At 33.1% G+C, this 16,453-nt stretch overlaps 4 protein-coding genes across 4 annotated transcripts in view; 3 read left to right on the plus strand and 1 right to left on the minus strand.

Annotated features, from left to right (window-relative positions):
• Nucleotides 1-1,197: 1,197 nt before the first annotated feature.
• Nucleotides 1,198-5,338, plus strand: LOC101492587 (nuclear transcription factor Y subunit A-3-like). Its single transcript, XM_012715948.3, has 6 exons — nucleotides 1,198-1,472; nucleotides 2,855-3,123; nucleotides 3,556-3,701; nucleotides 3,777-3,851; nucleotides 4,321-4,476; nucleotides 4,550-5,338. Exons 2-6 carry the CDS (start codon nucleotides 2,859-2,861, stop codon nucleotides 4,925-4,927), a joined length of 1,020 nt encoding a protein of 339 aa, XP_012571402.1. The 5' UTR covers nucleotides 1,198-1,472; nucleotides 2,855-2,858; the 3' UTR covers nucleotides 4,928-5,338.
• A 1,382-nt stretch (nucleotides 5,339-6,720) lies between these two features.
• On the plus strand, nucleotides 6,721-11,054 carry LOC101492914 (PHD finger protein ALFIN-LIKE 4-like). The gene is made up of 5 exons (XM_004486805.4): nucleotides 6,721-7,031; nucleotides 7,273-7,305; nucleotides 7,482-7,710; nucleotides 8,642-8,783; nucleotides 10,479-11,054. The coding sequence occupies exons 1-5, from the start codon at nucleotides 6,947-6,949 to the stop codon at nucleotides 10,740-10,742; spliced, it is 753 nt and encodes a 250-aa protein (XP_004486862.1). The 5' UTR covers nucleotides 6,721-6,946; the 3' UTR covers nucleotides 10,743-11,054.
• A 1,444-nt stretch (nucleotides 11,055-12,498) lies between these two features.
• LOC101492251 (threonine synthase, chloroplastic-like) lies at nucleotides 12,499-14,565 on the plus strand. Its single transcript, XM_004486803.4, has one exon. It carries the CDS (start codon nucleotides 12,632-12,634, stop codon nucleotides 14,225-14,227), a length of 1,596 nt encoding a protein of 531 aa, XP_004486860.1. The 5' UTR covers nucleotides 12,499-12,631; the 3' UTR covers nucleotides 14,228-14,565.
• A 1,465-nt stretch (nucleotides 14,566-16,030) lies between these two features.
• LOC101499728 (uncharacterized) overlaps nucleotides 16,031-16,453 on the minus strand; it is a 2,399-nt gene continuing 1,976 nt past the window's right edge. Inside the window, exon 2 of the mRNA XM_012715409.3 lies at nucleotides 16,031-16,453. Coding sequence (XP_012570863.1) covers nucleotides 16,227-16,453 — 227 coding nt within the window. The 3' untranslated portion in view covers nucleotides 16,031-16,226.

A 16,453-nucleotide genomic window follows, 5' to 3' on the forward strand; every position in this document is an offset into this window, starting at 1 on the left:
TTTATTTTATAAAAATAAAAAACAAAGAATAATAGGAACACGCATGACAAGACGACAAAAATGAAGTGCATCAGAAAAAAGTTCTTTTTAAACAAAGGAGTATTTTAAAAACTAGATTCCTGTTTTTTTTAATCTTAAAGATAGTTACTCTTTAAAATAACAAGACTCCTTTTTGCTCACGTTTTCTTTTGAACTATTTTTGTTTATCTATTCCGTAAGATTATTATTTTTATTGAGTAATTGTTCTTTATTAAAGTATGCCACTTTTATTCTTGAAATTTTTTTCTATGCATGTACAATACAAATTTATTTGACATATGTATTCAATTAATTCATATTATAATACATTTTGTTATATCTATTTATAAAATATATTTATAAGATCAAGTTTTGACATTAAATTATATGCATTTGTAATAAAATTTAACTTAACAATATTTACCAATTAAATCTTTAAATGATTGACATAATTATAGATTTAGATGTTCTAGTAATAAAATTTCACTTTTAAAAAATTGTGCAACATTAAAATTTAACTAATATTTTTTGAATTGAATCAGTAATGTTTAACAATAAAACTATTTAATATGTACTTATATTAAATAGTTTTAATAATTAAAAATAATATTGTATATGTTTTTTTTTTATTATTGAAATTTATTAAAAGAGTTTAACGATAAATTTTATACAAATAAAGTATTTTAAATTTGAATCATTGTATTTATATCAAATGTTCTTATAAATACTACATGAATTATTCTTATAGCATCAACTAATACATAAATTTAAAAAATAAGTACAAAAATCAAAAGTATTGACATTTAAATGTTGTTGCTAAAAGAATTATTTTTGCATGAATTCTTCCACGAAATGATCCAAAATCTATGTTTAATATTATATTCAATCTAAATAAAATAAAAATAAAAATAATAATTAATTTTTTTAATATATTTAATTTTAAATAAAAATTAAATACTTCAATTTTTTATTATTTTTTTTTTTATAGCAGTATTTCATTCTAGATGGAGGGAGTATTATATAGTATTTGTTTAATTGAAAGAATATAAAAAGGTTGGAAGGTGGAAGTTGAGTGTAGTTGGTGCATTAATGCAACGGTGTACATTGTTTTTGTCACTGTCAAGACTTAGCACTAAAGCCAAGAGACCAAATACAAAGGGAAACACTCACAAACAACGATGGATGGATTTTTCTGTTTTTTTTTCTTCTTTGTAAAGAATAAACAATGATGGAGTTTTTTAATTTTATTGGAGTGTTGTAGTTTTAGTAGTAGTAGTACCCCACCACTTTGATGTCAATGAATGACTCACTCTTTTCTTTATTTCTTCTCCTCTAAGATTTATTACATCTAAACCTTTTTCAAGTTTCTTTTTTTCCCACAAACACATGCACAGTTTCTCCTTCTACCAATATCCATTTCTCATTCCTCTCTAAATCCACACCCAATTTCCAAGGTTTCTTTTTTACTCTCTTTATGGTCCACCAAATTTTCTTTTTTCCCTTATTTATTTATTTATTTTATTTATTTTTTGCCCTTTACTTGCAATTTGATGACATGCTTATGAATCTATAAAAGTTTAGAACTTGGAGCTTAAGATGATGGAATTGATTTTAAGTAGATTTTTGGGTTTTCTTATTTTGCATGATTTTTTCTATGTGCTGATTGGTGGTTGATAAGATAGGTTATTTTTATTTTAGCAACGATTTGTTTTTTTTTTTTTGTATATTCTGGGAATTTAACATTTATAGAAAGGTTTCCAGTTCAGGAGTGAAAAGTGTTAAACTTCAATTAGGAAATAATTCCTTAGGTTTCCAATCATTTCTATATTTAATTCAATTGATTCAAAGTGTCTGTTTTTTTTTTTTTGGTCTTAACTCTGGTTAATTAATGGGGAAATGGGCTCTGGTAAGTAAATCTTGGTCAAGATTGTTCGAGTCATGATTCTAACTCAAGTACTCCTGATCAATTTGACCTTCAATGAAGCTAATTAACCAATTGAGCTCATCCACTTATTTAATCACTGTTTTTTAAATTATCCTTTGCTTGCCTCCTTTTTCTTGAGATTATATGCTTTTATGGCTGATTCCTAAAAGCTTTGTTTTTGATTAAGGAAGTCTATTGAAAAGGGAAACACACAAATAAGAGAAGGAAATCTATGACTGATGTTGATTAAATTGAAGAGTACAATGAGTTCTTTAACAGATAATTTCCTCTTTATCATGCAATTGAATTATTGGTTCTGTTGAAGCACACGTGCACATGCAAGTTTGAATCACCAGTGCCTATAGACAACTACTATAAGTTGCTTATAAACTAGTTGCTATCTGAACATATTTATAGCATGTTTGGAGTGACTTATTTGAGCGTATTTCCTCCTAGTATAAGCACTTGATACTCTTTGAGAGAACTTATAGAAACAACTATGACATGTCCATGAGCTGTTTTTACTTATTTTATTTAGCTCTCTATGATAACTTATGAAAGCAGTTTATAGCTTATATGAAAACAATTTAACTTTATTTTATCTTTGTCATAGAAATAGCTTATACATAAGTACTTATTGTTGGGTGGGTTTTTTCCCAACACTTATATGATAAGCGTTTATGCTATAATTGTTGAATTAAGTTGTTTATCCAACACTACATTTCATATGGGATTTCAAAAAATGGTTTGTTCTTTTATGTGGTATGCTTACGCTAATTCATACTCTCAAAAAGCTCATATTTTGATTTTCGATTGCTACTAAAAAATGCAACGACAATCTGGCCGGAGTCCATTAGAAAGTTGTAGCTTGATCCAGGTTTCTAATATCTACTCTTTTTTTTTTTGGGGAAGGTAAATGAAGTGCTTATGTGAGAAAGACTCTGGTCTATGTTCTGCTCATTCAACATCCCACCATGTTTTTGGATGCCCATCATGGGGAACTTCTTCTGAATCTGAAGTCCAACAAACATCTATGTCCAAAACTTTGAGCTTGAAAGTTGATGCTATTCCACAAAAATGCCTCAAGAGTAAGGCACTGAGTTTTCAATTCCAAGAACACGATTCTTCTTCAACTCAGTCGTCTGGTCAATCTTATCCTGAAGTTGGCTCACCACAATCAGGTATTTCCATTGAAACACTCTACTTGTTCATTCACGTGCTTGTCAACTGGTGTTTTCTCACTTTGTTCTGCTATTGATGTAATGGCAGAACAAAATGAAGTATATGATTATGTTCCTATGTCAGTGTATCTCCTTAGTTAGCATTGGTTATGGGATAAAAGTTATAGCCATCCATATAATACAAGTATTTCTTATACTGAGAACTCAACTCCTCAAAAGAGCTCTCAATTGATAGGATAATAAAGCAAGATATCTCAATCATTGATGGGAAAATCAATGGTTGGTATTTAAACACATCCATAATTTGTTGTGTATGTAATATCAACCATTTTTAACGGCCAAAATTGCTTTCTTTACTATCTAAAGTGAATTACTTAGTTATCAGAGCTACGTCCCCATATTGACGAGTATTTGCTCTGCTTTGGATGCTAGGTCAAATTCCTTTCCAGCATAGTTCTTCAACCAGTTCAACGTTTAAGATAACCGAGGGGAATGACATGGGATGTCTCATCGAGACGTCTATTGGGAGTCCAAATCTCACCATCCATCCTCCACCAATGGATCACAGCCAATCACTTGTAAGCAGATATATCTCTATGTTCTAGTGGATGGAACATATATGCAGACATTTTTCTCAAAATTTTGGGTTTCAGGCGCATTTTGCATTCCACTTTGCTGATCCATGCTACAGTGGCCTACTGGCTGCTTCATATGGTCCACAGTATAAGGTAATTTGTACTCAAGAGACTTTTCTTTATTTCTTTTCATTAATTTTTATTTGTTTCACCTATCTCTATTCCAACATGTTGATATTGATATTGACATGGATATTTACTTTGAAATAGAAGCATAAAATGATCTTCTGAAATGTGGTTGTGTTGTACTGGTTAAGCTTCAATTATTTTGTTTTCTTATGTGATGTATATGAAGCACGGAAACCTTTTGAGATAAGGTGTGTCTTGGGGTTCGACATCAATAGGACACTTGTATGATACATGTGTTTGGCAACAATTATTCAATTTTTTTTCTTTGCTTTGACACACCTTAGACACATATATGGGATTATAAAAATTTGTCGAAGCAATGATGATCAATGCTTCATGGCCAAAAACTATTACATTGAGCCGTGACATTTGTTGTTAGCTATAAGCTTATAGCATCATGTCATCAAATTCTGACCAGCTTCTTCCTGGCCAGTTATTGGGAACTGCTGCTCCTGTTCGTATTCCTCTGCCATCTGATCTTGCAGAAGAACCGATATTTGTGAATTCCAAGCAGTACCATGCTATTATGAGGCGAAGACAATGTCGAGCAAAACTTGAAGCACATAACAAACTCATCAAAGATCGTAAAGTAAGCTCGCATTTCTGTTTCGTCTCTTCTCTTCTATTAAAGTAACCCCACTAAGAATATTGTTGTTCTGCAGCCATATCTTCATGAGTCCCGCCATGTACATGCATTAAAGAGAGCTAGAGGTGCCGGTGGCCGTTTTCTCAACGCTAAAAAGCTCCAAGAATCAAAGCTAGATTCACCAAACCATGGCCAAAAAAGTGTTTCCAACTATACTTGTTTGAATTTGAATGGAAATATGGTAGAATCTAAAATGCATGATGAGGTTGAAAACTACAGAGATGGTGCTTCATATGCATCCAATAGGAATGAAATGTTGGAGCAGCAAGAGGAGTTAGAGTTCAGGCTATGCAGTTACCCTTCTTCTCAGAGTGGAAGGAACATGCAAGATTATACAGCTGACAAGGGTGTTGGTGCGAATGAACGCCGACACCGACTATCGGTCCTCATGTGAAAGACTAGACTTGTAGAACACATTACATCATTGTGGTTGGTTATTCTTCATGTTATGAAGACCACTGCTTGATTGTGTTCTCTCCACTATTGGGAAGTCATCCTTGGCTCATATTTACTTATGTCTAACTGTTTTGATTATTATTTTAATTTTCCATCACTATATATATTTTTTTTTGGTGAAAATGTTGGGTGAGGGTGCACCGTGGTTACTGTTACCCGGCCAGTGTGTGGCCGTAGCCTGTATGAGTCATGGACCACAGGCGGCTGACGGCGCACTCCTTTCCATCACATTTTACTGCTTATTGTATTGTGTAGCCTAAAATTTTTTAGGCAAAAAGCAAGCATTGACTTGTGTAAAAAACAATGCTTTTCTATGTTGATGTATGCAAATGTGACTTTAATGTTGGAACTTTTGGTCTAATAAGTTTGTTTGCATCTCAAATTTTTAAAGAGTTCTTCAATGCACAGGGCTTGGGCTAATAAGTTTGTTTGCATCTCAAATTTTTAACGTTAAATTGCACTTTTGGTCTAATAAGTTTTCAGTTATGCATTACTTTTGTTGTCCCTATGTTTTTAATTGTTTAAATCAAGTTACCGTACGTTTTCAATCAATTAAATTTGGCCTCAAAGTTAATTAGTGTTTTAGTTATTATTAGAAAAGATAATTCCTTAGGCAATTTATACGCCAAAAATTTGTTTTACATCGACATGTTGCGACTGCCTTTAAATTACAATTACAAAGTGGATTTCCTTAGCAATATCGCCATTTATCCTTCGATATCGGTATAAATTGATATATTTTCTATTAAAGAACTGTTGCATTTAATTATTTCATACAAATTAAAAAAAATACGATCAATAATAAAGACTAATTATGAAAAATAAGAAAGAAGAATAACATCTAACAACAAGTAAGATGTTTAAATATGTATTTAGTGTACGTAAATATATTATTTTTTAATTTTAGTTCTTATAAATTTTTTTTATTTAGATTTAGTTTTTATAAAATTATACAATCGATTTTAGTCTTTAATATCATTAAAAGATTAAAAAGTTTTTCAAAAATTTCTAAATTATTTTTTAATTTATAAAATAACATTAATTATTAAATAATTAATATAAAAATATTTTAATTTTTAATATATTATAAAAATAATGTGTTAGTGTGTATTTATAAATCTACGTGTCACGTAGTTTATCAACTTTTTTTTATGAATTAAATTTAATTCTTTATGATTTGATGAGAATTAAATACATAAAAAAGTGATATATTTATAAGAATAAAAAATATATTTAAATATAAATAAAATGAATATAATAATTTCAAAATTATTAAATTTATATATTTTAATTTTTAAAAATATGCTAAAATCATTTTACTCGTAAATTCTTTTATTCTCTTTTCTTATTTTCTATGATTGAATCTCATCAATAAAGATAAGATATTTATTAATAATAAATATATATTATTTATCATAAATATAAAGTAGAAAATGATCTAAAAGTGATATTAAATATACAATTAAAAAAACAATTAAAACCATATCGATTGTTATTAGTGTATCGAGTAAGTTTTATTAAAAAAAACTGCTGACGCACGCAAGAAATACATCCTTGCTTGCATTGGGTCCCACCCGATTGCATCATTGCACAATATTTTAATTTATTTAAAAAAAAAGAATTACAGAAAAAGTAGATTAGAGAATGTCCGTGCATCCACGTCACATTACAGTGGAGGCGAGCACAGAGAATCCTCATCCGTGCAAATAAAATCCACACGCACTAACTTGAAGAGAAGAAGAACGAAGAAGAAACTGCGTCGTGTGTTTGTTCTCTCTCTCTCTGAGTGAGTCTCAGTTTTTGTGAAATAATAAAACCGTCTTTCTTTTTCCGTTTGTAGTGTGTAATATTTCCTAAACGACGTCGTTTTCACTATTCTATTAGTTAACTTTGACGAAACCCATAACCATAACCCATTGAATTGAAATTGAATTGAATCGTTTAAGAAAGAGTAATAATGGAAGCACGAGGTCGTTCCGTTGAAGAAATTTTTGAGGATTTCAAAAGCCGAAGAGCTGGCATCATCAAAGCCCTTACCCTAGGTAATTATAATTTCCAATTTTCATTTGCATTTGCATTTGCATTTCTATTTGTATTTGCATGCACGCAAGGTATTTTTTGTGTTGAAAAATTAAGAAACCTAAATTACAGATCATTATGGCAACGGATTTTTCAATTGTTGATCTACAACACTAATTTGTTCCTGTGCCGTCAATTTGATTTTAAATTTAATTTCTTTATTTTTTATATTATTTTTTTGGTTTGTTCGTGCTGTTGTGGCAGATGTTGAAGATTTCTACAGACAATGTGATCCTGGTTAGTTTAACTTTAACTTCAATGCCTTTGCTTCCTTTGAAATTTTGATGAATATCATTATGTTGACGTTTGAAGATGTAATATATTATCTTATAAATATTAAATTGCTTTCCTTTGTGGCTGGCTATTTTATTCCATATATGAATTTTGGTATCTGTTATTGTATTCAATTTCAGAGAAGGAGAATTTGTGTTTATATGGGTTACTTAATGAGAAGTGGGAAGTGAATTTACCTGTTGAAGAAGTTCCACCAGAGCTTCCTGAGCCTGTGCTAGGTATCAACTTTGCTAGGGATGGCATGCAAGAAAAAGATTGGTTATCTTTAGTTGCTGTTCATAGTGATACATGGTTACTTTCCCTTGCATTCTATTTTGGAGCCAGATTTGGGTTTGATAAAGCTGACAGGTATATATATTACTCTCAGCATAACTATTTTATGTCTCAAGTCAACTTGTGTTAAATTAAGGCAGTAGTTTGGATCATACTTTTCATATCATTACATTGATTTAGTCATTGTATATTTTTTTGGTCTTAACCCTCTGGTTTCTAAGGGAAAGTGGCTGTGGTAACCCGGATTTTGGTTGGGAGGTAGGTAAAGTCTGACAAAGGATTCTAGTCAGGGTTCGAACTCGGGTACTCCTATTCAATTTGTTCTTAATTGAAGCACATTAACCACTTGATTCCATTTGTCGAACCACTTGGTTATTGGTTTAGTCATTGTTGAGTTGGGACTTTTCTTTACACCCTTGTTGAAAAGGAGTTTTCTTGTTTAGTATAGCCAGTTGTCTCCACTTAATAACTATTTTCAAACATCAGCCTTGATTTGTAATTTTATTTTCTTATTATAAATCATTGTTGAGTCAGTATCCCACCATGGAGACAAATATGTTGAAGCATAGAAAAAATATTTTACGTTTCTTCCTGAAAAAGAGGCAATTTGTTGATACAAAGCTCCAGTCATGGCAAGATTCAGGGAGGGGTCAAACCCACTGTGGGTCTAATTATAGGCAGCCTTACCTTGCATCGGCAAGAGGATGATTCCACGACTCGAGCCTGTGACCTCTTAGTCACATCACACTTGAAGCAACTCTATAGCAGTTTCTTATCTGCTGAGTTCTGGCTCATCTTAAGATAGTGCAAGAAGGAAAAATTGGACTTATATGTTGATTATCATGTGAATAGAAGATCCCCATCAAGTGGTCTTTTCATTAGCAGCAACAATCCATGCTCTTTGGCTCATCATGTAATTGTCTGTGTATTTGTTTTGGATACTTGGTAATGTTGTATGCATTTTATTATGCATCTATCTAGTCATAATTTGGCATTTGTGATGTAGGAAACGTCTATTCAATATGATTAATGAACTACCAACAGTATTTGAAGTTGTTACTGGTGCAAATACAACAAAGAAACAAGTGAAAGAGAAGTCTTCAGTTTCAAACAACAGTGGCAGCAAATCTAAGTCCAGTTCTAAAGCGGTAAATAATATTTTATTCTTGACAAATAAATACATCTGTTCATAAATATTTGTTGAACTGAATTGCAGTTTAAAACTCAGGATGTTTTTCAAGTGTAGACTGTTTATAGGTAGAAACCCTCTTTAAAATTAAGGCCGTAAGGTAAAGAATTGAAGAGCCTGTTGCATATGCATAAATCTATATAACCATCTCCGTGAGGTTACAACTAGAAATAAGATGTTCGAAGGTATCATCACAAGTTAAGTTTTAACATTCTGTTAAATCTATATTAAATTACTGATATATATATATACCTTGGGAGTTTAGAATCGTATCACTATATCTCAAAGGTATAATAACCCTTAGCCTACAATATAGGAAGCTATGGTTTGTTTGTTGTTCTTTGCCAATTTTAAATTCTTTTATCCTCTCTTCGCTCTTGATAAAACTAACATACAAAAATGGGTTGACATGGTGTGCGTGTTCATATGCAAGTTGATACAAAGACTTAAAAGATATAACTAGAAGCATTAAGATAAACTTTCATAAGAAAACAAGGTTGTGGCTTCTGCCCAACCTTCTATTGTCTGCCCTATCATTAGCGCGCAACAATATAGTACAAATTTGACATGCAGGGAAAGTCTAAAAAAACTTGTCACACGCCTGGATAACATACAGGGGTAACCATAGACAATAGTAATACAGAGAGTTTGTTGGGATAGATAGCTGTTAATATTATTATTGTTGTTGTTGTTATTTATACTGTTAAGCATCTGTGAATAAAAAAAGGAGTAACTAGATTAATTGGTTGCTTTGAGCAAGACCAAAATGAAACAATTCTACAGAATAAAGTTCTTCCTCATTCAAAACCTTATCGTTTACCGCAAAAAAAAAAGTAACCAATGTGGGAAACAATCTGTGTTTATCTTGTATGAACTTGCTAGTTGCTACAACTTGTCCCCTCCTTTATTAACCCGAGTCTAAAATACTTTGATGTTTCATTACATTTTGGTGATAATGAAAGAACTTTACCTTAAGCCTTGGTTATTGTGCAGTAGTTTTGACATTGTTCACACACTCGAATGAAAAAATGAAGCATGATGAGTATATTGGCTGCACTGGTTAATTCTTGCAAGCTTTGTACTTGTAAGATGTAATTTGGAGTTTGGACTGAATAGTTAATTAGTTATGGCATGCAAATGGGTATTGAAATATTGACTTCGGTTCGGACCTTAACTTCTACTTCTAAGGCATGGAGAAATAAAAAGAGGAGAGTAGAGTATCCTAATATGCTGTATCTTTTTCTTTATTGTCTTTTTGAATTAGGCATGTTGTGGATACTCATTGCTAGTGGTATCACATTGTTTTAGAAGCATATGATTGAAGTCACCTTGTTAATGATATGTATACTAGATTGGAAATGGATCATCTCGTGTTGAAATTTCACACGATCATGTAATGATAAAATGGTGTCTATCTCTCTTCATAAGTATCCACTAACTATGATATGGCCTCACTTAAGATATACACAAGTTTTCAACATGAGAAGATCCACTACTTCCAAATAAGTTATGTTGATGTACTTACTTTCAATGTGAAATTGTGTGGGAGGTTAAGAATATCTGACTTGTGTAGGTAGTGTTGATATCTTGTTTGTTTTCTGTTCTACTTCTGAGATAGTCTGTATTCTCATCTAATTGTTGACTGGTTGAGCAGCGGGCTCCTGAAACTCAGAGCAGACAACCAAAGGCATTACAATCAAAAGACGAGGACGAAGAACTTGAAGAACAAGAGGATGATGAACATGGAGATGCCTTGTGTGGGGCTTGTGGTGATAACTATGGTGCTGACGAGTTCTGGATTTGCTGTGACATTTGTGAGAAGTGGTTCCATGGCAAATGTGTGAAGATCACTCCTGCACGGGCAGAGCATATCAAGCAATACAAGTGCCCGTCATGCAGTAACAAGAGAGCTCGCTAGCTAATTTCAATCACAGACAAACTTCGTTGGAATCTATACTGATCTGGTTAATATGCTTTACTTTCTAGATGCAGTTATGGACAGTTTTTATCAAGTTTAAGACATAGGTTTCTTTTGTAGTCTGTAGGATTTGTGCCTGTGTCGGTCAAGTAATTTGATGCTTGTCTTCTTTGGTATATGTATGTAACCGTCGTTGAAACATTGTTGACTGGGAAAAGCAAACCAAAATTCCTGGCCACCTTAATGTTATGGAAACCAAAGTAAAACGATATTTGCACTAAATGAATTAATAACAGGTGATGGTTTATCCAACCCCCCAAATTTGCTCAATTTTTTGGTTTTTTATTGGATATTAACTTTTGATAGTGTAAAATGCATTATCGAATTTTAGTTTTAGGTGATTTATTTGGGGGCGGAAAAGCAAACACGAGGGGTGGATAACCAATCACCTTAATAACATGCATGTAAATTCTCTTTTTCTTTTTTTGGGTCAAATTGTGGAACTTCTCCTATGCACACAAGATCTGGTTCCCTATGGCATGGCCAAATGATGGGTATATGAGTGAATACATTGTTCGTAACATTAGTCTTTCCATGTTGGAAAAAAAAACAAGACATCAGGCTTTCCATGTTGACAAAAAAAAAGCATTAGTCTTTCGATGAATTAAATCAATTCAATCAGTTCTAATTAAAATAGAGATTCATGCAAACAAATTTAGAAACATGTTATAAATAAAATGTCTTTAACAAAATTGTGCTTAACATTTTTTATTTTTTATGTCGTTGAATAATACTCTTATTTTTACAATGACTATCACTTTAATAAATAAATTGGTCTTAAAATAAATATTATTTTTAATTTTAGTTATTTTTTTATACTATTCTTTAATGATTACTATGTACATAATTTACAAAATATTATTGTGTTTTACATTGATAAAAGTAAAAAATATTAAAAAACACTTATCATAAGATGGAGGAAGTACACCTTTTGTTTATTTTTAGTTGTTTTTAAAGATTATTTTCTCATAAAAAATAATTATTTTTAATGAATTTTTTAATAGTAATTTATCATTTCATTCGACATATTTATCTTTCTACAATAAATAATTAAAAATAATATTAGTAAAAATATTTTTCTTACAATAGATTAGACATGATAAAATAAATTATTATATTTTATTTTAATAAAATATGATAAAATTAAAAGGCTTAATCGCAGTTTTGGTTTCTCTATTTTAGCTGAATCGCAAAAGTAGTTCCTCCATCTTATTTCTCCCCAGTTTTGGTCCTTCAAACATAATTTTGATCCAAAACTTGATAAAATTTTATTTTTTATTTAAGTCACACAATGCCTCAAGATCTCATTACAACTTTAAAAAGTGAAATTTTATCAAGTTTTGGTCAAAAATTCTGTTTGGGGACCAAAATTCTGTTTGGGGACCAAAACTGGGGAGAAACAAAATGAGAGGACTACTTTCGCGATTCAGTTAAAATAGGAAACCAAAAGTGCAATTAAGTCAAATTAAAATTGCCACTTTATTATATCATTTCAAATTGTTTTATAGACTATTTTTTTAATAATATATATTTTTGTTTTGATATAAAATTTAATAAAATAAATAAATAAAATCTAATTAACAGTTATTTTATCTAAAGATTTTAAATTTAGAATCTATCCAAATGATTTGTCCAAAATAATTAAAATTTATGAACTAGTTGCGCTCTTAGTGGAGTGGTATCTTATTTATTGAAAAGAAACGAAATGATGACGATAGGTTTGGAGTGAGAGTCGCGGCGGCTCGCAAGCTGCAAGTATTTAAGGTGAATTGGTTTGGTTTGGTTGATAAGACATTAACATTTCATTTCCGTTTTCCATTTTCCATTCCATGGCTTCTTCAACTCTCTTTCAGTCTTCACCTTTCTCCCTTAACACCAATACCAAACCCTATTCTCTTCCCATTTCAACTAAACCCATTCATTTCACCGTCAAATCCCAATCACAATCTCAACCACAACCTCTCACTCAAAACAACACCCCCACCCCCTCTCCTTCCCCTTCCTCCAAACTCCGCCGTCCCGCCGACGAAAACATTCGCGACGAAGCTCGCCGCAAAAACGTCTCCCAACACCTCTTCTCCGCCAAATACGTCCCTTTCAACGCCGATCCATCTTCCACCGAATCCTACTCCCTTGACGAAATCGTCTACCGATCTCAATCCGGCGACCTCCTCGACGTCCAACATGATCTCACCGCTCTCAAAAAGTTCGACGGCGCTTACTGGCGTAACCTGTTCGATTCCCGCGTCGGTAAAACCACGTGGCCTTATGGTTCCGGCGTTTGGAGCAAAAAAGAGTGGGTCCTACCTGAGATCGACGATGATGACATCGTTAGCGCTTTCGAAGGTAACTCCAACCTGTTCTGGGCTGAACGTTTCGGCAAACAGTTTCTAGGCATGAATGAATTGTGGGTTAAACATTGTGGTATTAGCCATACTGGTAGTTTCAAGGATCTAGGTATGACTGTTCTTGTTAGCCAAGTTAACCGTCTCAGAAAAATGAACCGCCCGGTCGTAGGTGTCGGTTGCGCTTCCACCGGCGACACTTCGGCTGCTTTGTCTGCTTATTGTGCTTCAGCTGGAATTCCTTCCATTGTTTTCCTACCGGCTAATAGAATCTCCATTGCTCAATTGGTCCAACCGATTGCTAACGGTGCTTTTGTTCTTAGCATTGACACTGATTTTGATGGGTGTATGCAGTTGATTCGTGAAGTAACTGCTGAATTGCCTATTTATTTGGCTAATTCTCTTAACAGTTTGAGGCTTGAAGGTCAGAAAACTGCTGCAATTGAGATTTTGCAGCAGTTTGATTGGCAAGTACCTGATTGGGTCATTGTACCTGGTGGAAACCTTGGAAATATTTATGCTTTTTATAAAGGGTTTCAGATGTGTAAAGAGTTAGGTCTTGTGGATAGGATTCCAAGGCTTGTTTGTGCTCAGGCTGCAAATGCAAATCCTTTGTATTTGTATTTTAAGTCAGGGTGGAAGGAGTTTAAGCCGGTTAGGGCACAAACTACTTTTGCATCTGCTATTCAGATTGGTGATCCCGTTTCTATTGATAGAGCTGTTCATGCTTTGAGGAGCTGTAATGGAATTGTTGAGGAAGCTACTGAGGAAGAATTGATGGATGCTATGGCTCAGGCTGATTCGACTGGAATGTTTACTTGTCCTCACACTGGTGTTGCTTTGACTGCTTTGTTTAAGCTGAGGAATAGTGGGGTTATTAAGCCTACTGATAGGACTGTTGTGGTGAGTACTGCTCATGGGTTGAAGTTTACTCAGTCCAAAATTGAATACCATTCAAAGGGTATCAAGGACTTGGCTTGCCAATTTGCCAATCCTCCAATGCAGGTCAAGGCTGATTTTGGGTCTGTTATGGATGTTTTGTCTAAGTACTTGCAGAGCAAGGCTCCTAGGTATCATTAGGTTGGCACTGCAGGTCAATGCAGATTTTGGGTCCCAAGTATTCTGAATGTATTGTCCAAGAATTTGCAGAGCAAGGCTCCCAAGTATCAGTAGTATAGCACTGTGCAGGTTTTGCTCCTGTGTCTATGCTGCTTGTTTGCTTTTTAGACACTGTGCTGTCTTTTGTATTAGCTTTTTGGTCTTCCTGATGATTTACTTGCATTCTGTATGCATGCTTCCCTCTATAATTGAGAAAGCTTGCTGGATTTGTTGTAGATTATCTTTGTTGAGCATTTATTAGCTCTAGTAGAAATTAAATCGATAAGATGAGGAATGCTCATCATTGACTTGTTACTGCACTATTGATCATTTCCCCCGCTCCAATATAACGAATTTATTGCTTATGCTAAATGTGAGTACTACCAAGAAACTCTCTACAATCCTTTATCTCCAATTTCCAAAGGGAGAATTCATCCCAAAAGACTGTAATCTATTAGGCAGGAGAGTCCCCCTACTTGTAGGCTTCATTTATTATAAGCATCGATCATTAGGTGAGACTCCTGAATATGGGAGACTCATTACAATGATGCTCCATCATTTAAAAGATGATGTCCTCAATGATCTGCACTCTACGATATCGATACTTCACCTCGTTGGCCATAACTCTCTATTGGTAGCCTTCTAGTTCACATTGACCTCTCAACAATAATGCTAATCTTATGAGCATTGGCTCAAAGTAAGAATTCTTTGAAAAATGTTGTCTATTATATATAGGAGATCCCCTAGACTTATAAGCTCTACCTATTAGGTGAAGCCACTCAATGGAAGACTCATAACAATGCCCAACTGTTGGAGAGCCGATGCCCTCCGCAGTAACTTTTCACTTGGTGTCACTTCACTCAATTTCCTTGTTGGTCAAAATCATGAATCCTCCGTGGGCAGCTCTCCTTGACGTTGGCCTCACAATGGGAGTGCAGTGTAATGGGTAATTGTTCAAATAGAGAACAATCTCAAAAAGACTAGTTCATTAGGTAAGAGAATTCCTAGATTTATAAATTATAAGTCTCATATATTAGGTGATACCCAATCGTGGAAATAGCACAATCAAAACCCTTGCAATTATGATCTCAATAAAGGCCAAGAGTCCCATGATTGGACCACTAAATTGTTGAGTTGACAATGACATCAGTGTAATGATGAGGGGAAAGGTTGAGATATTTTTGGGTATAAGTTATTCAAGTTAACAACAAATTGGAATTTCGTGGCTTTGTTGGACGTGTATAAATGGACCCTCAAGTACTTGAGGAGATCCCAACTAATTTTTTCCCACTTTTTTCATATCTTTTTCAAAAATTGGTATAATTCCGTTTGAAAAGAAATTCACCTGTGTTCCCAGCCATATCTTACAACATAATCAAATTTATTACAGCAAAATAAACTTAAACAAAGTACTGTTGAGGATTCTATACTTTTCTCCAAAGGTACATTTGGATTGAATTTTACTTAAGATATATTTGAATAAAACACTTCACTTCCCTTGTATTACACTGATTTTACTTGACACTTTGCAGCTTCGCCATGTTTTATAAACTACACAAACCTTCTTTACAAGGGAAAGTCTGTTCATTGCTGTAGCTTTATGTATGGTCTTTCGGTAGTTTCTTCTATACGTGCTTGTTTCTGAGTAAATGATTACATTCGAAAATAATAATCATAACTAGGAATTCAAAATTTCAGATGAATCTAAAATATGCTTTGGTTAATTGGATATTTTTAGAATTCAAATGATGAAACAAAGAAAATGAATAAACTGAACAGTTGAAATAAGCAGAATGCCAGAATCTGATGGGTAAGGTCTCAACGACCAAAACAAACTGAACACTTGAAATATTTATACACTAAAAAGAAAATAAAGTGTTATATATGCCTGCTAGAATTCTCTTGCAAAACTTGTATGAATTTGGAATCAATGTGTACATAAGAACAAAAGAATTCACTTCAGAAACAAATTAAAAAGGACTTATGACAATGCCTTCAACTTCTTCTTTTGTTTGTGGTTTTGATGAAGGGTATTATAGAGATTAGACCTCCCTATCCCCTGATTCTCCTTCGTCTTCATGGAGTTTATTTTCTCCATCCTTAAACCAGCCCTGAAGCATTCAATAAAATTACCAGCTTTGCTATCAACATCTGGATTGGGAATGGGATACACCAGTAGATCAATTGCAGGTTCTCCACCACTACTTG

Source organism: Cicer arietinum, chromosome 1, assembly GCF_000331145.2.
Source record: "Cicer arietinum cultivar CDC Frontier isolate Library 1 chromosome 1, Cicar.CDCFrontier_v2.0, whole genome shotgun sequence".
NCBI lineage: Eukaryota > Viridiplantae > Streptophyta > Magnoliopsida > Fabales > Fabaceae > Cicer > Cicer arietinum.

What these genes read in the sequence shown, in the direction of transcription:
- LOC101492587 (XM_012715948.3), top strand. Translation starts at nt 2,859, where the DNA reads ATGAAGTGCTTATGTGAGAAAGACTCTGGTCTATGTTCTGCTCATTCA. An exon ending in AGTTGGCTCACCACAATCAG is followed by an intron (nt 3,124 to 3,555) that starts GTATTTCCATTG and finishes TTTGGATGCTAG; the next exon opens with GTCAAATTCCTTTCCAGCAT. An exon ending in TGGATCACAGCCAATCACTT is followed by an intron (nt 3,702 to 3,776) that starts GTAAGCAGATAT and finishes TTTGGGTTTCAG; the next exon opens with GCGCATTTTGCATTCCACTT.
- LOC101492914 (XM_004486805.4), top strand. Translation starts at nt 6,947, where the DNA reads ATGGAAGCACGAGGTCGTTCCGTTGAAGAAATTTTTGAGGATTTCAAA. An exon ending in CTACAGACAATGTGATCCTG is followed by an intron (nt 7,306 to 7,481) that starts GTTAGTTTAACT and finishes ATTCAATTTCAG; the next exon opens with AGAAGGAGAATTTGTGTTTA. An exon ending in GGGTTTGATAAAGCTGACAG is followed by an intron (nt 7,711 to 8,641) that starts GTATATATATTA and finishes TTTGTGATGTAG; the next exon opens with GAAACGTCTATTCAATATGA.
- LOC101492251 (XM_004486803.4), top strand. Translation starts at nt 12,632, where the DNA reads ATGGCTTCTTCAACTCTCTTTCAGTCTTCACCTTTCTCCCTTAACACC.